The 27,440-nt window shown below is 34.6% G+C and overlaps 1 protein-coding gene across 2 annotated transcripts in view; it reads right to left on the bottom strand.

The window, feature by feature from the left end:
• Positions 1-27,440, bottom strand: part of cntn4 (contactin 4) — a 192,820-nt gene that overhangs the window by 75,012 nt on the left and 90,368 nt on the right. For both annotated transcript variants that reach the window (XM_051112477.1, XM_051112478.1), the window contains exons 6-8: positions 10,127-10,330; positions 7,808-7,910; positions 7,533-7,717 (exon numbers count right to left, since the gene is read on the bottom strand). In XM_051112477.1, coding sequence (XP_050968434.1) covers positions 7,533-7,717; positions 7,808-7,910; positions 10,127-10,330 — 492 coding nt within the window. The remainder of the gene's footprint in view (positions 1-7,532; positions 7,718-7,807; positions 7,911-10,126; positions 10,331-27,440) is intronic.

The following is a 27,440-nucleotide window of genomic DNA, read 5'->3' as shown; positions in this document are numbered from 1 at the left end:
TAGATGCGGTTCTCAAGTCACTCAACAGGATCATTATCGTTGCATGCAATTTAGCACAGAAGCTGCACTTGTTAAAATCACGAATGACTTGCTTCTTGCGTCAGACCAAGGCTGCATCTCATTGCTAGTTTTACTTGATCTTAGTGCTGTGTTTGACACTACAGATCATGACATACTCATAGATCGACTACAAAACTATGTGGGTATTCAAGGGCAGGCTTTAAGATGGTTTAGATCCTACCAGTCCGATCTCTACCACTTTGTTTATTTAAATGGGGAGTCATCTCAGTTTTCACTAGTAAAGTATGGAGTGCCACAAGGGTCTGTCCAAGGTCCTCTGCTATTTTCAATATACATGCTGCTCCTTGGTAATATTATTTGAAAACACGGGATTAGTTTCCATTGTTATGCTGATGATACTCAACTATATATCTCAACACAACCAGATAAAACTTCTAAATTATCGAAGTTAACAGAGTGTGTTAAAAATGTAAAAGATTGGATGACCAATCATTTTCTCCTATTAAATTCAGATTAGACAGAGATTTTACTTATTGGACCAAAAGACCATACACAGAATCTCTTGGATTACAATTTGCAATTAGACGGATCTACTGTTACTTCCTCTACAGTCAAAAATCTGATATATTAGAGAGCAACTTGTCTTTTGAAAACCATTCTTCTCACATTAGAATGACACCAATTCTTCAACATGTTTGATGCTACGATAGCAAATGAAGACGATTGTCATTTTTAGGGTGAACTGCACCTTTAATTATATTCCTGTTGCTGCAAACCAGTCACGTTTAAGTCTGTCAACCATCTACTACTAAAGACCAAAGTGCTGCTTGGATCCCTTAGTCACTGCCACTCAGTCTATCTCGCGCTCACTGGGAGAGTATTGACTTTTAAACCCCACTGTTTAAATGAGAGTAAGCAGTCAGGGCCTGACTTAGCCTTGCCCACAGGGCACACAATCACTCTCAACATTTCACGCCCACAAGTCAAACTTGAGAGGAATGAGAGGTAGAGAGGTCAAAATGAGCTCTCAGCATCCTTAATACCAAACTCAATGCTTATTCAGTGGCATACTGTGATTATGATAGATAGATGTTTTCTGCGTCCCTTGCAATCATAATGTACTCTGCAGAAGAACATCTGTTTTTCTGAGTAAGGAAACTCTGAATGTAAGAACCATTTAGTGAACCTTACTGCAAGTGACCTTAAATGCAACCCTACCATCTAAATATTACATTCAAACCATATATAATGTCTCTTCAAAGTGTTCATATCATAAAAAAAACCTACATTTTGTCATTTTTGCACAAAAACACACGTGTTAGAGGTACACAATCTTCATAGCTGAGCAAAGAATAGGACTAATGAAAGCAGCAAAAACATTTGAGGGCGACTGCTAATCAAGCGAACGCAAGCAGAAAGAATGAAAGGCTTTGAGTGTCTCCTCCTGCTTTGCTGCTGCCAGTGGAAGTGATAAACATGAGATACACTTATTGATCGCCTCATTCCCCCGCTCTGCTGACGAATGTCTCGTAGGCCTAATTCCATGGGACTTCAAAATAAGATTACAGATTTTTATCACCTGGCTGGCAAAGGGAAAAAACGTTGGGGAAGAGAATGAGACACAGAGACAGAAATAGAGAGGAAGGGAGAGAGATCTGAGCGGTAAGTCAAGAGGTCTGTCCGTAGGCTAATCCTGCCATTGAAGAATCCCAGAGCAGCGAACAGGATAAACGTCAACCCGTCGCTGCTTTTTTACATGCCTGCTGTGGCTTTGAGGTGTGCTGTAAATAATTACGAATAGCTTAAAGCATAACTGGCAGATGAATGTGGTCAAAGTGAGCTTATTTTTAGGCAAGTCAGTTCACTCGTGGCCATTTTAGCTGATATCTGAGTAGTTAATAGGCATACTGAATGGGGAAAGACTACAGTCCCAAAAACATTCAATTACATACACTACCAGTCAAAATGTTTTTAAATAGTACGATTTTTTATGTTTTTTAAAGAAGTCTCTTCTGCTCACCAAGCCTACTTTTATTTATCAAGGATGCTTTAAATTGATCAAAAGTGATTTGATTTGATCCAAAATACAGCAAAAGCACTAATATTGTGAAATATTTAAAACAACTGCTTTCTATTTGAATATATTTTAAAACGTAATTTATTCCTGCAATAAAAACAAAATTTTCACCATCATTACTCCAGTCTTCAGTGTCACATGATGATTCAGAAATCATTCTAATATGCTGATTTGCTGTTTAAGAAACTTTTACTAATATTATTTTTATTAGCAATATTAAAAAAAAGTTGAGTACATTTTTTCAGAATTCACTGATGAATAGAAAGATCCAAAGATCAGCATTTACCTGAAATAAAAAAAAAATGTAAAAAAAAATTTTTTTTTTTGGAAAATAAATTATGGAAATTAATACTTTTATTTATCAAGGGTGCTTTAAATTGATCAAAAGTGATGATAAAGATATTTATAATATTACAAAAGATTTCCATTTCAAATAAATGCTGTTTTTCTGAACATTCTATGCATCAAAGAAACCTGAAAATATTTTCAACATAATAACAATAATAATAATGAATAATTTTAAGCAGCAAATCAGAATATTAGAATGATTTCTGAAGGATCATGTGACTGGAGTAATGATGCTAAAAATTCAGCTTTAAAATCACAGGAATAAATTACATTTTAAAATATATTCAAATAGAAAACTGTTATTTTAAATAGTAAAAATATTTCCAAATTTTACTGTATTATTTTTGCTGTACGTGGATCAAATAAATGCAGGTTTGGTGAGCAGAAGAGACGTCTTTAAAAAACATAAAAAATTGTACTGTTCAAAAACTTTTGACTGGTAGTGTGTTAAACCATGAAATTTCTTTGGCTCAAATTACACTCAAACCTGAATTGGCAGTGTTAATTTTTACAAATTTTACACTTTAAGTCAACGTTTTTTTTATTTTTTATTTTTGAAAATATCCATTAAACTTGTCAATATTTTACCGTGTCATAATCACTGATTTCAGTCAAGTTACTCAAATTATATTTAGTTGACAAGACATTGGAAAACAAAACAATTTACCATTAAAATGTTTGGGTTCTGTAATAATTTTAAATGTTTTGAAAGAAGTCTCTTATACAAATGCTGTATTTATTTAATAAAAATACAGTAAATACTAATTTAGTGAAACATTATTACAATTTTAAATAAATGTATTCTATTTTAATAAATCATAAAAGTCACGTAATCCTTCAGAAATCATTCTAATCTGCCAAATTGGTGTTGAAGCAACATTTCTTATAATTATCAATGATAAAATGTTTGTGCTGTTTAACATTTATTACAAGTTTTATTATGAAGTTCAAAAGAACACCATTTATTTAAAATATTTTTTTCAACAAACTTAAAGCCATTACCGTCACTTTTAAACATTTTATGCATCCTTGCTGAATAAAAGTATAATGTCTTTAAATTATTAATCAATCTTACTGACCCCAAACCTTCTAACAGTACTGTATGTTCATTTTAAAATGTATCAGTATTTTTATTTAATTTTTTTAGTGCATTTTTAACATTTTACGGTGTACTTTTCATCAAAGCTTAATTAAAATCCTTTATTTACTGCATTAAAATCACATTTCTATTATGCACATTTTGTCTGTTATGATCTACAAAATCAAAAAATCTATTCATTAACAATTCAGATGATTTACACATCATCCGAAAGCTGAATAAATAAGCTTTCCACTGATGTGTGGTTTGTTAGGATATGACAATATTTGGGCAAGATAAAAATATTTGTATATCTGAGGGTGCAAAAAAATCAAAATATTGAGAAAATCGCCTTTAAAGTTGTCCAAATGAAGTTCTTAGCAATGCATATTACTAATCAAAAATTAAGTTTTGACATATTTGCAGAATTTTTGCCATAAAAAAAAATCGATAATTTTGGCCCACACAGTGTATTTTTGGCTACTGCTACAAATATACTCATGCTTAAGACTGGTTTTGTGGCCCAGGTTCACATTTCTCTGCAAAAACCTTTGTCTTCTTCAATAACCACGGGCAATCCAGTTTAACCAGATGCGAAAGGTCTGTCTCCATCTCCTTATACTGCGGTTGACTTATAGACAGGAGGAGAGGTGAGACGGGGGTGGAAACGATTGAAGAACAGCAGAAGCGAAGCGAAAACCGAGGCGAATTATCATAAATATCAAGTCAGAACGTAGCATGAGAGCTGAGGAGCGAAAGCATTAGTGAAACACAACCACGCCTACGACGAATCGCCTCCTCGGCTGGATCACATTAGCTTTTACAATACGCCCAAGCTATTTATCTAATTAATACATTTATAAATCACCGCTACGTTGCGCATCTGGGAAGCCCATTAGGAGAATTTCCCTTTCTAGGAACCTGTCCCCCCATATTCCACATTGTTTGGAATATAAACAATGAGACAACAGGGATAATAAAACATTCAGCGAGCCCCTTGCAGACTATTCCTGTAAATGGGCCACTGGGCATGCGGGTACAGCATTAGAGCCAGTGCAAGATCCCATAAGGGGAGGATAAATCCCACTGCTCTCTAGCCTACAGGTACTTACTTAATAGGTAGCTGTCTTGTATGAACAATGCCGCGGAGCCAACACGGCGGTGAAGGGAAAAGGTTATGAACCCTTCATTTTAAAGTCCATATTTAATATGCTTCTCTTCATAAGCCTCTGAGTCACTATACACTAGCTAGAAACCCAGGTCTTGTCATTGGGGTCTCATTTTTACAATTCATACCACTTTGCACTGGTAAACAAATGTAGGCTGAAGGCGCACATGCAATTAATAGAATGTAAAAGGGATTTTCATGTTTTAATCTTTAGGAAGACTTAAATAATTAACTAACAATTAGCTGTGACAGTTAAATATATTACATAATAGGGTTCCATTAGGACAGAATAACAATTTATACTATATATATTACCTTTCAAAACATTTGTGGTCAGTAAAATTTTTTAAATAAATTATTTTTTTTATTCTTCAAGGATGATTTAAAGGAATTATTCACTCAAAAATGAAAATTCTGTCATTAATTACTCATGTCATTACAAACCTGTAAGACCTTGTTTATCGTTGGAACACAAATTAAGATATTTTTGATGAAATCCGAGAGCTTTCTGACCCTGCATAGACAACGCAACTGACATGTTCAAGGCCCAGAAAGGTATGCGCATTGAAGACTGACATGAAAGGGAAGACGCTGTTGAGTAAAGTCATTATTTTTGTTTTCTTTGCACACAAAAGGTTGTCTCGTAGCTTTATAACATTACATTGAAACCACTGATGTCACATAGACACATGTCCTTACTACCTTTTTGGCCCTTGAACATGGTAGTTGAATTGCTGTCTATGCAGGGTCAGAAAGTTTTCAGATTTCATCAAAAATATCTTAATTTGTGTTCGGAAGATGAACGAAGGTCTTACGGGTTTGGAACGACATGAGGGTGAGTAATTAATGACAGAATTTTCATTTTTGGGCAAACTTTCCCTTTAAGTGACAGTAAAGATATATACAATGTTGCTGATCTTTTAAATTTTCTATTCATCAAATATCTTAAAAAATCAGCTTCCAAAACAATATTAAAAGGCACAACTATTTTCAACCAAGATAACATTAGAAAATGTTAATTGAGCACCAAATCATAAACTATTACAATGATTTCTGAAGGATCATGTGACACTGAAGACTGGAGCCATGACTGCTGAAAAATCAGCTTTGCATCACAGGAATAAATTACATTTTAAAAAATATTAAAGTAGAAAACCGTAATAATATTTAAAATCGTTTCTATTTTTTTCTGTATTTTAATCAGATAAATGCAGACTTAGTGAGTATAAGAGACTTTTTTCAAAAACATAAAAAAAACCATACCAACATCAAACTTTTGAATAGCAGTGTATAACTTGTGCCATTACAGTAATGAGACTTGGTAGAATTTTGAACAGTAGTATATAATAATAACAAAAAAGCAAATATACATTAATATATAAAAAATCTTATGGCATGTTTTCCATTCTATTCACTAAACAAACACATGAATGGTATTTTATTTGTATTTTAAAACATATACTTTCTAAGATTTTTAAACAAATTTTTACACCAAAGATATGAAAAAGATCATTTAGAACTAAATTAAGCATTTTTACTCATTCAGAAAAAATAATTGATATTGCTAACTGTAACATCACTTTTTCTAAAAACCATTTTAAATGTAATTTGAATGTCTATGGCATTTTTGCTCCATTTCATCAAAATAATAAAACTTCCTTAATAAGCCACACAATTTTGAATATTATTCGTGACCATTATGCAAACAAGTAAGCTCCACCAAGCGTTTAAAGGATTAGTTCACTTCCAGAACAAAAATGTACAGATAATGATGTTCATGTCTTTCTTTCTTCAGTTGTAAAGAAATTAGGTTTTTTTGAGGATTTCTCTCCATGTATGTTCCCTCCAAATCTGACCTTCCAAAATGCAGTTTAAATGCAGCTTCAAAGAGCTCTAAACGATCCCAGCTGAGGAATAAGGGTGTTATCTAGCAAAATGATTGGTTAGCTTCTAAAAAAATGACAATTTATATACTTTTTAACCTCAAATGCTCATCTTGCTCAACTGTTTTTGTTCATGGAACGTCTGAAAACTCCCATTTTATTTTCTCCTTCAACTTCAAAATCATCCTACATCGATCTTTTTACCTTTTTTTTTTGTTAAGGATGTTTGATCTTTGCATGTTCACTTTGTAAACTCTGGGTTTGTACTTTTGCAGCGATGGATTTGAAGTTGGAGGAGAAAATTACATGGGAGTTTTTAGATGTACCCTTACTGTCATGACCTGAAAAAAACCTGAAATGTTTTCCTAAAAAAACACAATTTCTTTACGACTGAAGAAAGAAAGACATGAGCATCTTGGATGCCCAGAAGGTGAGTACTTTATCTGTAAATTTTTGTTCTGGAAGTGGACTTTGGAAGTGGAAGTGGACTTCTGAACATCTTTAATTGTGTCCAGAGTCTCTAAAAATTTTTTTTTGATAAACACAAAAAAATCAGATGTCACCACTGATCCAGATGCTGCTCTGCTGAGTGTTTTCGAGACATATGTGCCCCTCATCTAAGTATAGTAAATTTAACAGCTTTGATCTGGAGTCAAATTGGATCCCAATCACGGTGCCATCTGGTAGAACGGAACACACACACTCACAAACAGAAGGTCAGGCTCAAGGTCACCCTCTCATCTTTTTAATCTGGATAAAAATATTAGAGCCATCACGACCGGGAAGCTTTAATCATTTTGATGCACTGTTAAAGCACAACATCCGGCCATAAGTTGATTTTCTGCTGGTCAGGGTTGAAGACTGGAAAGGCAGAGTCCTGCATCATGTCCTTCACTTCAATGAACGTGACATGTGGCTTTCTCTGTTTAAATATTCATGCATCTCAAGACAACTTACCAAAGAAAGACAGCTTTCCCTGCACAGAGTTTCTTCCTTTCGTGTTCTCCGCCACACATTCGTACGTGCCCGCGTCTTCTTGCTGGAAGTAAGGGATTTCCATCACGCCGCTGGTTTTCCTTACATCGACTTTACGGGCGAACGGGACTCCGTCCACCCGATGCCAGCTTATGGACGGTACTGGACTAAGTTGCAGGGAGAAAACACAAACACAAAAAGAAATTCAAAGACTGATTACATCCTCTTTTTATTGAGGACATCTTTGTAATACTTACTTCCCCAGTGCAAAACACTCTAGTCGCACGGTTGAACCTTTGGCCACTTGAACAATCTCCGGAAACTGCACTTCAATCTTTGGCTCATATTCTCCCATAACACCTATAAAAAAAGAAACACTCAATTGCCTGTCACAAGCAAAATCGCAATTATCTCCAACAAAAGGTATCAATTACGCCATCTGAAATTGCAATTTCAAAAGTGGCCGATCTTTTATTTTCCCTTTCATTATTATTGCATGATTTATTTTGTGGCTTCTGAAAGGCTTTTGGGATAGCAGGGAGCCCTGATATCTCCCCTCTGTGTTTTTGTGAGGTGTGCTATCGGACTAGCGACTAAGCTGTCTGAGGGACTCAAAGAGATGCTTATCTGTAATGTCTAACGCTGGCCGTTTATGTCAGCGCTGCCAAATGGGAAGGGTTGAAGAGAGGCAATCATCTCCTTCTGTAGCATCCCAGGTAGAGAGACATGTACAATGGGGTTTGAAATTGTGCCTGGAGATCACACTGTGACAGTAGCCATTGAGGGGCTCATGTTGGTCATACAGCACCGATACAAACATCAGCTTTTTAGACAACATGTTTTACACCATAATTCAGACAAGGCATCGGCTGGTTCTCAGCTAGCTAGACCTCAAAAATAAATATAAAACTGTATTTTCTTTTGAGGTACAAATGGTGCTTCGAATGGTGGTATATATACATGCACTACAAAGTTTGGGGTTGGTAATATTTTAAAATAGTTTTTGAAAGATGAATATAGTAAAAAACAAAAAAAAATAAAAGTTTTCTATTTTAATATCTTCTTCTCAAATTAACCTTTAGAAATCATTGTAAGATGTGGATTTCATGCTCAAAAACATTTCTTACTACTGTTAAAAACAGTTGTTCTGCTTAATATTTTTGTAAAAGTATTGTAATTGTCACTTTTGATTGATTAAATGTGTCATCTTTATAAAAGCATTAGTGCTGTCAAACGATTAATCGCAATTAATCACATTCAAAATAAAAGTTTTTGTTTACACAGTATATGTGTTTGTACCGTGTATATTTATTATTTTCACACACATGAATGGATATATTTCAAAAATATGTTATGTTTATATATTAAATATATTTATATATAATATTATTTTGGATGCGATTAATCGCAATTAATCGTTTGACAGCAATTTTGCAGGAAAAAAAGTCGGAATTGTGAGATGAACTTGCAATTATGACTTTTTTTTTGCATTTGCAAGTTTATATCTTTTTTAGTTAAATATAATCTTGCAATTGCATGTTATAAAGTCATAATTGTAAGTTTAAATCTCGCAATTCTGAGTTTTTTCTCACAATTGCGAGTTTATATCATGCAATTCTAAGAAAAAGAATTCAGAATTGCGAGTTTGTAGCACAAACAATTTGTATCACGCAATTCTGAGGAAAACAAGTCTGAATTGCAAGTCGCAATTACCTTTTTACATTTTTTCCAAAGACCCAGACTTTTGAATGGTAATACATGTTACTGTACCTGCATTTAAATGCACTTTAAAATGCTGGTAAAAATTATATAAACATAATTAGGAGCAGTTGTGACTACTCAAAAACCTAAAAAATGAAACTTTTACTAATATATTTATCACATATCCTGAAGAAAAAAATGGAGAGATGTACAAAGAGAAATGTATTTCTTAAAATGCTCATATATGTTTTTTTAAATGACACCAATTAAAGCTACTTTCAGATAATCATCTAAAAATTATTATAAACTCTAGAAGTCAAGATGGAGAAAAGGGAAATATAATGAAATATTATTAGGATTATTAATTAATTAAAGACAATTACTTAAAGCTATTACAATTTAACATTTAAAACTAGAATGGTTGTTTAATTACATCTTTTTAATCAACCTAGTGGACAAAAATGTTCCTCTAACCAACCAACAAAAACTTATTATCTCTCACAGAAAATATGAAGTGATTTGAAAGAAGTTTATTTTAGGCTATCAGTCAGAAAAATTAGATCACGTTTGTCTGTTACGATGTTTGACAATTTATTTTTATCACCCTCGAACATGAGTGTGATCAAATTGTAAATCCACAGAGAAGCAACAATTAGATCAGCCTAAGACAAATGACCTTTCAGTTTGAGGGGCTTTGATAATGCCAGCCTAAAGGCACTGAAACATGCTGCCACAGCATCTTAAAATTTGCAGAGAAACAGCTTATTAACCTTTGAATAAATTGTGTATTCTACATATATTTTAGTTACAAAATTCTATAATACATATAGGATTGAATGCATGGCATCTATCGAGACATCAACAAGCATGCTCACCGTCATTGCGCAGTATCAGAGGAGTAGGCGGGCCTTGGACGCGTGTCTTGGTGACAGTGTTGGTCACGACACAGGTGTAGTTGCCCACATCAGATGGCTCAACTTTAGCGATGTATAGATTCCCTGTCTCCTGGGACACAAATCGACGAGAATCTTGCTTGACGAATGACGGGTACTCATTAAAAATCCAGGAGAACGTCAAAGCTGTTAGAGGAAAAAGGGAAAGATGGAGAAAAGATCGTCAACATCACACATGAGAAGAAAGAGGTCACTCTACTGCCCGGAAACTACATTTGCATAAACATAACTAGAGTACACGGTGACATTTCCTCTCTCAGCAGAGCCTAAATGGCATATGTGGGCTCTGCTCATGAATCTTGCGCCTCCCTAGAGTTACTAAATTAGCATTGGGGCTACATGCTAGGGTGAAAATTAATCAGCCTGAGGAGGGTTGTGTGGCTTAGAGGGTGAAAATTAATGACAGAAAGGATAACCAGTGCCCTGTGATTAGTTGGCCTCTAGTCAAGTGGGAAAGTGGTCGTATGTAACCAATGTTCAAAAATCCAGAGCGTTATTTATTGACATTGGTCAGTTAATGGATAATCAGGCGAGCTAATCACAGCATTTCATTAATGACAACAATAAAGAAATCGTAACATTAACATGTGGAAAGGACAACAGTTGAATGGAAATGCCTAAAAATGTCCAACTATCTTAATTGGGAGACTCTCACAAAAAGTGTCAAGAAAGGTCCTTGTTCCACCAAAATAATATGAAGCCTATTTTTAGGACTACTGACATTATTTTCATGCCAATCCAATTCTTAGAAGCCTGCTATAATGTGAATAAGGGCTGTCACAATTTCTCAGTTATAATTCGAGTAAGTTACTCGATTTGAAAAAAAAAAAAAAAAAAAAAACATCAACCACAATTTGATGTGTTTTTTTCCTGTGTCGAGTACCTGGAAGTAGTGCATTCCACAGGCGATAATCCATGAAAGGTGTTATAAGACTGTTTTCCAAGGCTGCTATAATAAACCCATTTAAAAATCATAAGCATAATGCCATTCTGAATTCACAAACACTATATGCGATGCAGGTGTAATACAAGAAAAAATAGTGCAATTAAACTATTTTAATGCAGTTAGCGCGCTGGCCCCGTCCCCAGACCTGTACGTCATCTTACATTATACCAACATTATGCCCTACAATTCAAGATGCTGGTGCAAAAAATGCCCCATATGTGTTTTTGTCTCATATTTATATCATATGATAAGCGATATCACACCAGCAGCAAGAGCAATATCACTCGAGTGCTGATTCTGTCCCAAGTTTAAATGTGATTTATACAACAGTTCAGTAAACAAAAAGTTGATATTGTGTTATATTTTAAACACCATATTATATGTTTTTATTCAATTTTGCAGAGAACATATTACCTTTAAAGCCATATCAGAACTGATGTGCATCTCTGAGCAACACAGTGGTGTTTAGTTTCTGAATGAATCTGCATTTTGAACGAATAGTGTGAATCAATGATTCAATGACCCATTCATAAATAGAGCCATTTACTTCTTTTCTAGCCTGAATGTTATAAAATAAATAATAAAATATTTCTTTCTAAAGCTATGATTTGTAATGTCTACTTGATATTTTTTCATCATTTAACACAAAAATCTGCTCATCTGCAATACGTCTATTGGACAGATGTCAAATAGACGTCTAATAGATGTCTTTAAGAGGTTTATGATTTAGAATGCTTGTAAAACTGACATCTAAAAGATGTCTGTCAGATGTTTGTACACAGCAGATGCTTTTCAGATCTTTTAACTGACATCTTGCAGATGTACATGTGCTATCTAGGTAGTTATAATGCATAATGTACATTGGTTATAATGTTTATACATTTCATTATGTATTTGAACAGTTTTGTTCAATAAAACCATCTGATTACTTGCTTTTGATATGTTATTTGAACTTAATTATTACTGCCACACTACTTATTTTAAGTAATTTATAAGGCCCCTAATAGCACACATACATCTAGGAGACGTCTATTTGACGTCTGCATTCACATCTGCAAGATGTATTTTTTAGATTGTTTGCTCATCTGCAATATGTCTATAGTATGTTTCCTATTAGATGTCAAATAGATGTCTATTAGATGTCTTTAAGATGTTTATAATTTAGAATGTATGTAAAACTGACATTTTACCCTGATAGCACATGTACATCATGGAGACGTCTATTTGATGTCTGCATTTAGATCTGCAAGACGTATTTTTTTAGATTGTTTGCTCATCTGCAATATGTCTATAGTATGTTTCCTATTAGATGTCAAATAGATGTCCATTAGATGTCTTTAAGATGTTTATGATTTAGAATGTATGTAAAACTGACATTTTAGAGAAGTCTGTCAGATGCTTGTACACAGCAGAAGCTCTCCAGATCAAGTGATCTGTACCAGACATCTTGCAGATGTACGTGTGCTATCTGGGGTTATTTTTCGCTTAGAACTATTTTTATTACATATATCTAGGCCTAATATATTTATATAGATATATGAATAAAACAGTCTCAACTCTGAGAGGAGTGCTGTTGACCAGACTTTGAAGATGTAGCGTTCTTGTCGGCTGTTTCTCTCCACGAAATGTCAGCATACACTTAATGTCACATCTGTCAGTGGTTGGTTCCTCTACCAGCACAGAAAAACAGTTTCAAACCTGACCTCTGGGAGTTACAATTGTTTTGCCTTTTGCTGATTCAATTACCCACAATGCCTGTCATTCTCCAAGTTCCACCGACAAGTACGATCCACGAAAAGCGCAAGGTGAACCAGGCATTTCTCTATTATGCAGGTCTTAATAGAAACGATAAAGGAAATTTTCCTTTCAGAGGAAGCGCTTTCGACTGCTGACTTTTTACTCGAAAATGTTAGAACAGTGCATGTTTGTAATTGGAGAAAGGCTCTGAACTAAAATGAGTGCTTTTATAATGGCTTTGCATAAGTCAAGCTCAAAACAGCAATAAAGAAATCAGCTGTCAATCTAATAAGCATCTAACTGCATCTGTGGAGGAACAATGCACTGAAGCATTAATAAACCGATGTGCATTTCCTGTCACCAGCCTCCTCCATGTTTCTCTGGTGCATACCTACATCTTATTCAACCAAAGCACTCTGAGGTTAGACATGTTGGCATGTGAGCTTTCCATTTGCGCCGTCAATGATAAATCCATTTGCAGAATGTTGTAATGTTCTACTCAGCCAAGGCTTTTGGCTCCCCAGCAGCGCATTTAATCGACAGGCACATAGCATCTCCCCAGCTTAGCCCAATCAAACCCACTCACTCGTTAGCTAATTAAACAAAACAGTCTTGGAGGATTCCTGCCTGAGTCCTGGTCATTTATCACAGTTTGATCTGATCCATAGCTGTGGGCTTTGGCTATCTCGCGTACAGAAGGGGCTTGAGCGGCTTGTTTTTCCCACCCACGAACCCTGAGCGCTAAGCTAACACCATGCAGGTCATTCCTGTAATATACAACATTTCTTTAAAAAAGACAAGAAAGACTTTCAGTAATATGCTATGGTTAAGCTTAGGCACTCTTAAGTTTTAAAACGTTTAAGTGTTAATTAACAGGAAAAATATGGCTAACAAAATGTAAACAAACCACATGAAGTCTGATTGCTAGGTTAATGTCATGCAGGTCATTCCTGTAATATAAAGAATTATTTCTATATAAAGATGAGCAAGACTTTTAGAAGTATGCAACTGTCAACCTTAGGAACTTAAACTTTAAGTTTTAATTAAATGTTTAAGTGTTAATTAACAGTAAGGCTAGCAAGATGTAAACAACTGGCTAAAGTTAGCTGTAGCTCAGTGCTAGCTTACATGAGGGTGCCAACTTGAAGCTAATTTTGATATTTCTTTTTTGTGCTAGCCATGTGCTTTGAAAATGTTTGATAAGTGGCTTGCGAGGAATATAATACCTGCATGCGCAGACATCTGGGGCTCAAGACGAGCTGAATAACGTAATGTGATTTGGTGCAATCGCACATGGCAAAACAGGATCTGCTTTCTGACTTAAATCCTGCCATCCGCGCATCCAATCAATCATTCCTCACAATGCTGAATTTTTTATTAATTTCGAAGGTAAAAACTTCAAATGGTAAACCACTACCGCTGCAGGCGTTAACGCTGCTCTTGAAAAAACAAAACAAGCTTTGTGTTAGCAAGGAAAGGTCACATACGGGTGTTCAAAGGCTGTTGTTGCAACCCTGTAACACAACCCAATAGATTTCTTATCTCAATTATTCAAACCCTCAGATATATGTTTTGTTCTATGGAATGATTCGCTGAAATATCAAGGTCTAAAAAGCAATTTTCGAAATCTAAGCATGATAAAATATAACATCAAAGCACAAAGTTTTCACATTTTTTCCCTGATATTAAACCTTTCCTGATAAAGCACTTGGTTCTCACAAAAAAATAAAAAAAGACTTAAAAAAAGGAAAACATTATAAATGCTACATAGAATCTTCCATACAGCATGTGAAATGTTCAAGGTTCACTCTGAAATTTGATGTGTAAGAAGCCAAGACTCTTCACTTTGAAGGGTCCCTAGAGGGGACTGTCAGATGCTGACAAAACTCAGTTTGCATTATACCAAGAATGCTGGGGTTGCAGAAAGTCAGCAGAGAAGTCAACATAAAACGAAAAGGGAAAAAAAATAGACCATATAAGATTTGTGCAAATTGTACGGACATGTGGAGAGTATTAGGGAAGATGAAGGAAACAAATTTTTGCTTTCTAAGGGTAGGTCTGTTGTACAAAACTGGAGATTTTCCATGGTGGAGTTAACATCTACTGCAGGAACACATTTTTTTTTTAAAGCTGATGCATATATTTTATATATATATTAAATGCCATCTGCAGATTTGTATAACACTATAGCTGTAGTGTGAGTTTTGGGTGACATTACTGAAAAATGGCAGATGGGGACAGGACAGATGAGAAACCAATTTAAAAATATATATATATATCTATTTATTTTTTGCAATTCTGTTTAAACTTTAAGGTGCACTGTTAGTGCAGTAAATGCAGTGTTAGTAAAAAATAATTTTATTATCTGTCATTAAAAACTGGAAATATGATCACTCAAAAAAATGAACAGCACACCTCTCCTCAACAAACCAATTAATTTGAGGTATCATTCATGTTTGTAGCACAAAGAGAGCAGAATAAATTAAACACAAAAATATTTGTGGTCAGGGGTTTGTTCAGATTCTTAAATGTAAATTCACAAAAACATTCACTATTAGGGTTATTCCACAAACTTGGTGCCTTTTGCATCCCTAAGAAATAATCAAACACAGATTTAATATAACTTCAAATGTGCAATTTAAAAATATATTTCAATACTATGTATGCTGTCATCAATAATACATAAAAAAAGCTAATTAAATATTTTTTTAAATAATTTAAATAGCATTTGTGACCCTGGACCACAAAAAAATATTTGTAGCAATAGCCAAAAATACATTGTATGGGTCAAAATTATTGATTTTTTTAATGCCAAAAATCATTAAGATATTAAGTAAAGATCATGTTCCATGAAGATATTTTGTGAATTTCCTACAGTAAATATATCAAACAATTTTTGATTAGTAGTATGCATTGCTAAGAACTTCATTTGGACAACTTTAAAGGTGTTTTTTCTCAATATTTTGATTTTTTTGCACCCTCAGATTCCAGATTTTCAAATAGTTGCATCTTGGCCAAATATTGTCCTATCCTAACAAACCATTTATCAGTTTAAAAGAATTGACCCTTACGACTGGTTTTGTGGTCCAGGGTCACATTTATGCTGGTAAGTGTAAGGTTTTTGGCCTGTCCCTCAGTATGATTTTTCTTTTTCAAAAAAATTATATAAAAATTTGCATATTGTTTTAAATATAGTCTCATTGTTAAGCAATGTTTTTGCATAACTATGCATTTTTTCCATTTTATTAGTGTCTGCTGATTTTATGTCAGCCCTGTTACCCTCATCAAAAAACCCTTGTAAAATGATGTACATCCAAGTGACATCAATACTAGGAGGCTACATCATCTCTCAGCCAGGATTCCAACACTTAAAACACAAGCATGCAATGTCAATCCTATTACTTTTTTAAAAAGTATATTTAAACAATTATTTCTTGCACTTAATAAAATCAATATATACAAGTAAAATCTTTTCAAAGTGTACAATATGTGCTTTTGTGAGCTTGACTATTAGTGAGCAATTAGCAAATTTGTTTAAAATTGTCAAACCTGTTACTGTCAATCAATGGGTAACAGGGATGACATTGATTATGTTTGTCCCTGCTTGTAAACATTGTCTGTGTAAAATTCAAACATTTAAAGGTCACTCTCAGTGTATTATTGAGCTATTGCCTATATAATTCAGTGGCATATGAGTTCTAATTAATCTACAGTATCTAGTAACGCTTGTGTCGGTAACAGGGTTGACAAAAACACCAAAACATGAGGTAGAAAAATCTTGAGATGGCACAATACAATTTCTTGTCATTTTAGGGTGTCTTCATTTCATGGATATTTTTAGAAAACGTTGATTAAACGTATTTTATTTTTCAATTTTTCGAGGTGCAAAAGGCACCGATTCATGGAACGACCCATAAGCAGTTATTAACATATCCACGACAAAACAAAAATCAATTTGTTTTGTACTTTTTCTTGCCATTAACTTGACATAATGAAGGTGACAGTGTAATCTGGCTGAAAGACAAATGATCTAATGTGCTTACACAAGCACTACTGATGTGTGACAGTAACTAGAGCTACAATTAGAAAATAGATGTTTTAGACTTTAGGCTAGGTCATAGTGCCCGTCTGAATACTATCAACAGTCAATCTGACAACAATCCCTCTCTTTCCAATTTCACCAGCCGTGGAAGCCTGAGGGAAAACATTGGTGTAGGAAGTATTTAAAAAAAATCTCACTATCATATTTCATTTTAGCGGTAAGAAACCATTATTACACCAGTGAAGAAACAGAGAGAAAAGACATATCTGCAGACAAAATAAACCATCTATCACCGCAAACACCAGTCTCAGTTCCAATCAAAGGGACCCATTCATTATTTTTACGCTCTGTCATGCTGCAAGCAGGAAATAAAGCTTTATGAAAAGATGCACATATCTGCCTCTTAATCGCGCATTATCGATGCGAGTGCTCTTGATGAATTTTAATAGCATCACAGCTGCCTGATCATCGCCTGTTAATAATACATGTGAGACTTGTTGTGACAACAGTATACATATTTAATCATTGTGCCTGGAATTACACAACCTTACTGCTTGGCAAATATATAAAAAAAGTTAATTGATTAATTAATAATTGAGTAAATAAATAAATCATAAAAACACCAGTGATCAAAGAACAGAGGTTAGTTCCAGTTTGTAAATGAGGACTTTTAAAGGAACAGTTCACTTAAAATAAAAATTCTGTTTTCATTTATTCACCCTCAAGTTGTTGCAAACATGTATGAGATTCCTTCTTCTGCTGAACACAAAACAACACATTCTGAAGAATGCTAGTAGCATTCTTGTTTTCATACTATGTAAATCAGTGGCTACTGTCAACAGTTTGGTTTTCATTTTTGGGTGAGCTGTACATTTAAAGCTGACATAACAGTTTCTGCCACTCATGCTAATGTTGAATGCCTAAGGAGTCCTTCACATCTGTAAAGAGTCTTTAGTTTTATCAGACTTATAAAAGAAAATACAGCTGTACTGCTTCTCCACGAAAACAGCTGAGCTCCTGGAGGCATGCTGTGGGCGGAGCTAAAGAGCTACAAGCATCTACAAGCGACATTGTTCGCCATAAATCCCTTAACGCCTGTCTCTTTCCCTCACAACCAAAAACACACTTCTTTGGTGACACTGATTTTGTGATCTAGATTGCTCTCGCTCTGGTTGATGTGTGCGCGCTTTTCCTGGAGAAGTGCCCATACAATTAATTCCGCCCTTTATGACGTCATACAGGGCCATGAAGGAATGCATTTGGCACAGAAATACTCCGTCTCACATCCAACTTGTTTTTGAAACTTTGGCCATGTTTAGCATGTGAATCCAACTCTTTAAAGGGGTCATCGGATGCAAAACTCACTTTTACATGTTGTTTGAACATAAATGTGTGTTGGCAGTGTGTGTACACAACCACCCTATAATGATAAAAAACCACCCAGTGGTATTTTTTTCGATCTTTATAAGTAATATCCCCTTTTTCAAATCAAACCATTCTCAGCAACTTTTCTATATGAAGTCACACCGACAAAGGCCGCTCCCACGATAGTTGATTGACACGACCGTCCTACCTTAGACCCGCCCTGAGTGAGATGAGTGAGCTGTAAACACTCTGACCGCCATTGTTTCAACTCCAGTGCAGGCAAAAAACAAGAATGTTGTGTTGCTGGATATAATAATGAACATAGTGGTCGTTATTTACTCCCGACATCTGAGCCGCCGAAGACGCAGTGGATTACATTTGTTTGTGAAGGGAATGCGCCTCCCGATCTACATAAATGCGTCTGTGTTCACGCAAATCATTCGTGATCCAGCTTCACCGACAGCAGAAGTGAGTGTAAGGTTTTTTTTATGAACCTCTGCAATCACCTTTCCTAATAACATGCTAGTTAGCAAGTTTCGCGGCTAAGAGGGCTAAATGTGGCTAAAGTAAACAATCTCTCAGAGCAGCTCATCACTCCACAGAGAGTAGAGAGGGGCGGGGCGAGCAGAGCTCATTTGCATTTAAAGGAACAATTCCTCAGAATGGGATGATTTTTGACAAGGTAGTTGACAAGGTGTTGTTTTACACAATCATTCAGAATTTTTAACCAAAGTATATTATAGACTTTTCAATAGAACCCTAAAGAATCATATCAACTTTTGCATTGAAAATGGGCATCCAATGACCCCTTTAACAGTGTAAACAGGTCAGAATGCATGAAATAGCATTAGACCTTCCCTTTTAAGCACCAATATTAATTAAAAAAACACAATGACAACAATGATAATTACTAGCAGGATTCCTATAAGTTTAAATGCTACACTAACAGTGAAAAGTTGGAATAATTATGATTTTTTAAAATGTTTTGTAAAAAGAATTCTTATATGATCATCACAGCTGCCATTATTTGATTAAAAAATGCAGTGAAACTGTAATATAATTACTGAAATATAATTACAATTTAATTTACTGCCATTTATGCCATGAAAAGCCATTTATTCCTTACATTCAATTCATCAAAGAATCCTGAAAAAAACTGTATCATGGTTTCCACATAAATTTTAAGCAGCACCAACTGTTTTCAGCATTGATAATGCTAAGAACCATTATTAATAACTGAGCAATATTAATTGAGCACCAAATCAGCATATTATGCATCTTTTCTGTCAGCGCTTAAAGGGTTGGTTCATCCAAAAATGAAAATTGTGTCATTAATTTCTCACCCTCATGTCGTCCCAAACACGCGAGACCTTTGCTCAACTTCGAAACACAAATGAAGATATTTTTGATGAAATCCGAGAGCTTTCTGACTCTGCATAGACAGCAACGCAACTGAAACGTTCAAGGCCCAGAAAGGTAGCAAGGACATCGCTAAAAAAGTCAATATTCAACAATTTCTCCTTTTTGTGTCAGTCTTCAGCATGTGTCGTGGCACTCTCATGATACGAGTCGAAGACTGACACGGTAGAGAAGAAATCGTTGCATAAAGTTATTTTGTTTTCTTCGTGTGCATAGCTTCATAAAATTAAGACTGAACCACTAATGTCAAATGGAGTATTTTAACAATGTCCTTACTACATTTCTGGGTCTTGAATGTAGTAGTTGCATTGCTGTCTATGCAGGAAAACTTTTGTATTTCAACAAAAATATCTTAATTTGTGTTCTGAAGATGAACGAAGGTCTTACGGGTTTGGAACGTCATGAGGGTGAGTAATTCTGCTACTAACGACGCTAAAATGTTGTGACCTAGTCTAACCGTTTTTAAACTGACCCTCCAATCTCCGTTTACATGTCCTCCTTAGAGAGAATCTACCCACTACTCAAGACTGTCACCGAGTGCAGCGTTTACTGTCTGGCCTCGTGTTGACAGTTGCAGTAAGAACCGAGAAGAGAGAACCTGAAAGAGGAGGAGAAATCAGAAAACAGCAGCAGTCTAAGAACCACTATGCTTAAGGCCTCCAGAATATCGCATCTTCTTTTCACCTAACAGGACCAGACAGAGTGCACATGCTCTCTGCTCTCGCTGCCCGCACAACTCCGGGGCAGATGCCATCATGCCCATTGTTAGCGCGAGAGCAGAAAAGAAGTGATTTCAGCGTTCGCTACACCTGAAAAGGCCGATCTCCATTAGCAAATGGAGGTCAGTCGCATTAGATTCCCACACTAAACATAGTTATTGAGTAATACGGAGAATAAGGCTGAATGATGCAGACGGCGTCTGAATGCAGAGAGGCTCGGAGGTTGAGGTGGAGGTAGCAGCCGCTCGACTGCTTGTGCGTGACTGATCCGACCTGACTGCGGCGGCACGGAAGGCTCGATTTGGGTCTACGCTGCACATTTCGGGGCACTCCTGAAGTCAGTCGCGCACACAAACATTTACTCATACCCATAATGCCGAATCCAGTGACGAGGAATATGCATCTCAGAAGAAAGCTGACAGCTCCGATCGGATGCAACCTCTAGAATTCCTCTTTTATTCTGCGCTTTATGGACATGCAAGGACATTGGACGGTACAACAAGGAATGGAGGACAAAAGACAAAGAGATGACACCTTGTTGAGTCTTTGTGGTGAATCTAAAATAGCCAGAAGCCAAGAGCTGCTCTATTAGTATTATTATTATCTCTCCATTAACACAAATACTTTGTCCTTGGCTTGACATACAAAAGGAAGCATCACTATTGCTCATATTTAGACTTAGAAAAAGAATAAAATTAGTCGCCAATCACCAGTTGCTACATTCATGGTTTAAATTAAATTAAAATTAAAACATAAGCAAACCATCTTCTACCGAAAACATCTGGAGTATCTCACGTGTCGTCCAACTGTGAAAGAAATATAATCAAGGTTATCCACCAAAATGAAAATAACACATACTGCTTGTGTGTGAAATCGTGAAAAAAACGGTAAAAAAAATATATATAATCAGGGTTATTCAGGATGTTTTTTTTCCTCCAGAAAAAAAATGTGATGCCAAATAAATTCAATAATTCTCACATTAAACCACTAAAATGAAAATAACGTACAAACTCACAATGTGTCTTCACGTTTTGTGACAGGTGGTGTGTCACATGAAAAACATGAGATCAGAAAAACTGTCTCACCTTGAATTAATAAAAAAATTACACTGCTGTAGGGAGAAAGCACCATTATATTTTTAGTTATATATAAATAAAAAAAAAAATACAAATAAAATAGGGACAAAGCACTTGGAATTATGGAAAATTATTCTATATTTAAAATAAGATAAAATAATAAATATTTAAAATGACAAATTCTCAAAAAAAAAAAAAAAAAAATCTAAAACAAACATGAAATAAAAAAGTACAGCTAAATAACTGCATTAAACATTGCTATAGTGGCAAAATATGATATTTTTAATTACAAAGACAATAAAAAAATTACAAAAATTGTCAAAAATAGAATAAAATTAAATAAAATGAAAAACAAAAAAATGTAAACAAAACATCTTTATTTTTAACTACACAAAATATTATATATATATATATATATATATATATTAGAAAAAATTAAAATAAAAAAAAAATATATAGAAAATTATAAAAATTCTCAAAAATAAAATAAAATACATCCAAAACATTAAATAAAATAAAACCAATAAAGCAAAATAATTGCAGTAAACGCTGCTGTAGGGACAAAACATCATTTTATTTTTAATGATGCAAAATTATTATATATTTAAAATAAAATAAAATAAAATAATAAAACAAAACAAAATAAAATAAAAAAAATGCTGTAAGGACAAAACATATTTTTATTTTTAATTCTAAAAATTATTATATATTTTAAATAAAATAAAATAAAATAATAAAAAAACTAAAACATTGCTGTAGGAACAAAACAGCAATTTATTTTTAATTATAAAAAAATATTATATATTTAAAATAAAATAAAATAAAATAAAATAAAAAATAAAATAATAAAACATTTCTGTAGGGACAAAACATCATTTTATTTTTAATTATAAAAAAATATTAGATATTTAATATAAAATAAAATAAAAAGCCATTCAGTAACCACACACCTAGCAAAAGAATAGCATCTATCCAGAACACCCTAGCTACCAAACAGCAACCTGCAAAAATCTTGTTTTTATTAACAAGCTGTTGCACTACTCAATATACCACAGCTATATTGAAGGGTCCAATGCAATAGATGTAAACTGCTTAAATACAATTTAGTTTGGTGACTGCTTTAAGAAAATTTCATTTGCAGACATAATGCGAGGCAGACGGCGCTAAGCACAGCTCCTGAGTCTCCTAAGCCTTAGCCTGGGAGCCTAGCACATAATCAGTTGTTTTGTTGTTGGGAATGAGTGGCAGTGTATTCCTTCAGGGCTGAATGTATTCCCACAGGATTGTGCACGGGTGAGGAAGAGTGTGTGTGTGTGTGTGGGGGGGGTGTTTGTTAACAGGAAGCCTTGGGGACATCATAATGTGTGACTGGTGTCCAGTGGAGAGGGACACACTGTTTACTGACACCTAGACAGCAAGGAGAGACAGGGGGCGGCTTGAAGTCGTTCAAACGTTTTGAGCCTTTCTGACACGCCAATAAAGCTTTTTACATTCTGTCATTTACACAAATGAATTAATACTAAACATACTGTTTCAGATACTTAAATAAGCAGGATAAATTGTATGCTACTAGATGTATCTAGATTTTTCACTTGCCAAACTATTGCAAAACTTCACGGGACAGTAAGCAAGCACCTAGCAAACAAAAAAAGCAACATGAAAATGTAAGAAAAGAGTTTTTTTATAAGTCAAGACAAGTCAAAGTTTTGGTGACCAAACACAGCACTTGAAATACACACTTTTCAGAGCAACTGTCAGGAAACTTTTGACAACTTCAGATTCAAATGCTGGTGAACACGATCATTAGGTTTTATACAAACTTGCAGAATTCATGTAGTCAAAAAAGGATGCACCAAACACTAAATTATTGATTTTTAAATTAAAATCCTAAAACATTAAATAGAGGACTTTTCACTAACGTGTATTTTAAGCTTTAAATGCTGGGGAAAATGCAATGACATGCTATTTTTCAATTTTTAATTGTATAACTAAAACAAATAGAGTTATCAAGCCATTTGCTCCTCATATAGCATAGGCTGAATTTGAACATGAACTGTATCAGACTTTAATTAATATATTCACAGCATGTCCAGATGTTAAGTAGAGGGGGTATGATGAAATACCCTGTGAATGATGACTTAATAAGCCCCATAATGCATGGCGCCAGATTGCTCCTCATTTATTCACCGATCATACATATATAGAATCGTATGCGTTCAGACTCCTTGAGTGTAATCATCACCAATCAAAAGTGCTTCATGGCATTTTAAAAACATTTATAAAGGAGTGTATTTTGTCACTGCAACTTACATTTCCTAACAAATCTGATTTTAAAAAACCCAAAATGAAAATAACACATACTGCTTGATTGTGAAAACATCTAATGGTGAAAAAAATATTAAGAGTTCAGATGCAAAACCAGTCAAAAATGAGATAACAATACTGAGTGAATGCTCCTGACACATTGTATACATCCATCAAATACTTTTACTTCAAACTCACTAAATTCCAGCGTCAGCCCAATCAGAAGTACCAGTACTTACACAGAAATCTATACAAAGTAGCCAGAAAGAAATGCTAATTTTACAAAAAAACATCAGATGGATTTAGAGGCTTTTGCATCTGAACTCTTCATATATATTCAGAGTTATGCCGGATGTTTTTTTTCTCCAGAAAAAAATGTGATGGCAAATATATTAAATATTTTTCACATTAAACCACAAAAATTAAAAATGAACATGTACAAAGTCACAATGTGTCTTAATATTTTATATAAATATATATAAAAAATCTCACAAATAAAATAGGGACAAAGCACCATTATATATACAAGTATATATACATATATATATATATATATATACACATATATTTATTTTAATAGCTCTGCTCCCAACAACTAGAATAAGAAAATAACTTTTACTGTATCTTGTTTTTGTTTTTTTTTAATATATATGTTGTTGTTTTCCAGTGCAAATGCCTAAAGATTCTTAAATCAAGATAATGTTACTTGAGAAGCAAAAATTATCAAAATAAAGTGAATTTAAGATTATAAAAACAGCAAATGTCAACAACCTAATTCAAAGGGAAAATAGGTTTTCATGCTCCATTTACAGATATTTGTTCTTGCCAAGACTTCATATCTAGTAAACGCATCTTGAATTAAGGATGTTTACATATTTGCATTGGACAACAAGACAAAAATACTGTGTAAGATTTGTTTTACCAATGCATGCAACACTTAATGCCATCACTTTATCAGTTTAAGACTTTCTGCTCTGATTTAAGATCTTTTAAGGCCCTAATTTGTGTAAATTATGACCTGCAGAAACTCTAAATTAGAAGTCTGTAACAGCTAAATTGTGTATTATCTTGATACAAGTAAATAGGAAATGCAATTACAGTGTTTAAAATCATATTTAACTTATCTCCAAGCCTGGCCAAGCCAGTTCAGGTGCCCTTCAACCAAACAACATCAACGCTATCAGCAAACACAACTCATGCCCTTGATCTATCAACCCAGAAAATGTTAAAAAGAACATTCCAGTTATGTTGTTTTGGTAAGCCTTTTTTCTGAAAGCATGTGAAACAAACAAGCCACCCCCCGTGACGTAGAAAGGGGATCTTATGATAATATTACTGCCCCTTAATCTGCGCGTTTCCATCATTTTGTTTTCGCAAGCGTCAATGGTGTACCAGTTCTAAAGCCATGGCAAAAGTTTGTGCAAAGCATGCTAACTGTTTTGGAGTTTGCTGCATAGACAAGCACAGAACTCAATTTAGAGTCCCAGCCTCAGAGGAGACAAGAGAGCATTGGATTTATTTTTTATTTTTTTTTTTTACTGTATATTACGCTGCTGCAACACAGATCTAATATAAACATGTAATTTCTTTCCCAGGTGTTTACCTTCATAGACATAACTGGCTGTTTTTAAAACTCATTTGTGTTTTTAACATGCACTTGTGCATTTGACAGTTTAAGCGCAATAAGACATGAAAGAGAACTTTGTTTAGTACTCGCACGCTGTGTGACAGTTGCTTTCTGTGCATTCACTCGGATACGTGCACTCAGAAAACCGTTTAACAGAAGTTTAAACTAATATGACTTTAAAATGCATGATTTCAGCACAATAGACATGATAATCAAAACCAAAGAGATGTTTTTTGAGAGTATTCTAAAAAAGGGGGGCGGGGAGCAGCAGCTCAATAGCATTTAAAGAGACAGCAGGCAGTTTAACTGTTCAGGACAAACAAGGGACTCATGAACAACTATCACTAAACAAAAAACACAACTGTGGATCATTCAGATAACAACACAGTATTAAGAATCAAGTGTATGTAAACTTTTGAAAGGGGTCATTTTTATAAATTAAATTAAACTATTATTTTTTTTTTTGTGGACTACATGTAAATGTCTTTTGTGTGAAATATCTTATTCAGGTCAGTGCTAAATGAAAAATAACTTGCATTTTGTATGATCCCTCTTATTTGGTCAAATAATTAACATTTTGCAGACTCTGCAAGGTAAACTTTTGACCTCAACTATATATGAACTAAATAACATAGTACAGAACATTATGAAAAAAAAGTCATATTATTATTAATATGTTTAATTCCTAGTCTAGCCAAATAAACCTAGAATTGTATATTACATATATTCTTGGCTCTTTGATATATTGGTTCTGTTCCTCTTTTAAATCACTTTAGATACAAGCATCTGCTAAAAGCATAAACGTTAATGAAATTTACTATTAAATTGTTACTGATTTAAAAAAAAAAACATTCAAAAGCTTGGGGGAAAAGTCTCTTATGCTCATTAGGGCTGCATTTATTTAATAAAAACACAGTAAAATCAGTAATATTGTAAAATATTATTACAATTGTTTTCTATTTTAATACAAAAATGCTCATTAGTATTTAAAGAGACATGCACAAAAACAGCATGTTTCTTCCACTCATATTAGGCATTTTCAAAATGATATAATAAATGGGCATAATATGTCTCCTTAAACTGAGCAAAAATGTAGATAATGTGCAAGAGATCATCTGCTTCCATTTCATAGTCAGAGTCACAAGCTTACACATGTATACACACTCGGGAGGTTTGGCACGTTAATATATGCTCACACTGTTGCACGTGGCCACACATCTCATCACATTTGTATTGGTGCAGCGTAAGAGCCAGCGCACAGTTTCTCCTCCAATCACACCTCAATCCTCTCTTCTCGCCTTCTTCCTCACCAGCGGATCATATACAGCTCAATCAGCATGTGCGAGCGCATCCGCGGCATGCAGCGGGCGGCATAAGGAAACAGGGGGCCAGCTGTCTTCTCTGCCTTATGCTTCCCCTGACAGTTGCTCTGGCAGGCAGGGCCCTGCTCCTGACGAGAGGTTCTCTGCAGCATATGAGTCCTCAAAGCTGTAGCCAGTCATTCAGACCCCGAGTGCAGAAGGTAATGAATAGCACTATGCTGCGATATTCATTCGTTACTGCGCCACCCACTGACTATTCCAAGTTTGACTGCGGAGGATGCTTGGGGGAGAAAGGGACGGATGGCATAAATGATCAACGTCATCATCAGCTGTCACAGGAAGTCACTTTTTCCAAAGTAGACAAGAACTGGAGAGACGCATCTTTTAAGAGTATCGATGGCAACATACTACAGCATTAATTATTTATGACTAAACACTTTTTTATGAGCCGTTCTGGACCTATTACAGCTTGCACAAGAAAATCCAGAGTGATTTATGTACGCACTGAATCAGTCCAGCTGTACAACACTTTTATAGTCTCTAATAGGGTTGCCGCGACACCAAAAATTCAATAGTCAATACCAACAGGAGTGAAATTTCATGATTCTCAATATCGGTTCAGCAAAAACTAATCATACTGAACACGATATTCATATTTTAATGACCAACTGATGAATCT

Source organism: Labeo rohita, chromosome 6 (genome assembly GCF_022985175.1).
Source record: "Labeo rohita strain BAU-BD-2019 chromosome 6, IGBB_LRoh.1.0, whole genome shotgun sequence".
NCBI classification, from domain to species: Eukaryota; Metazoa; Chordata; class Actinopteri; order Cypriniformes; family Cyprinidae; genus Labeo; species Labeo rohita.
This window is presented reverse-complemented; position numbering and strand designations above follow the sequence as displayed.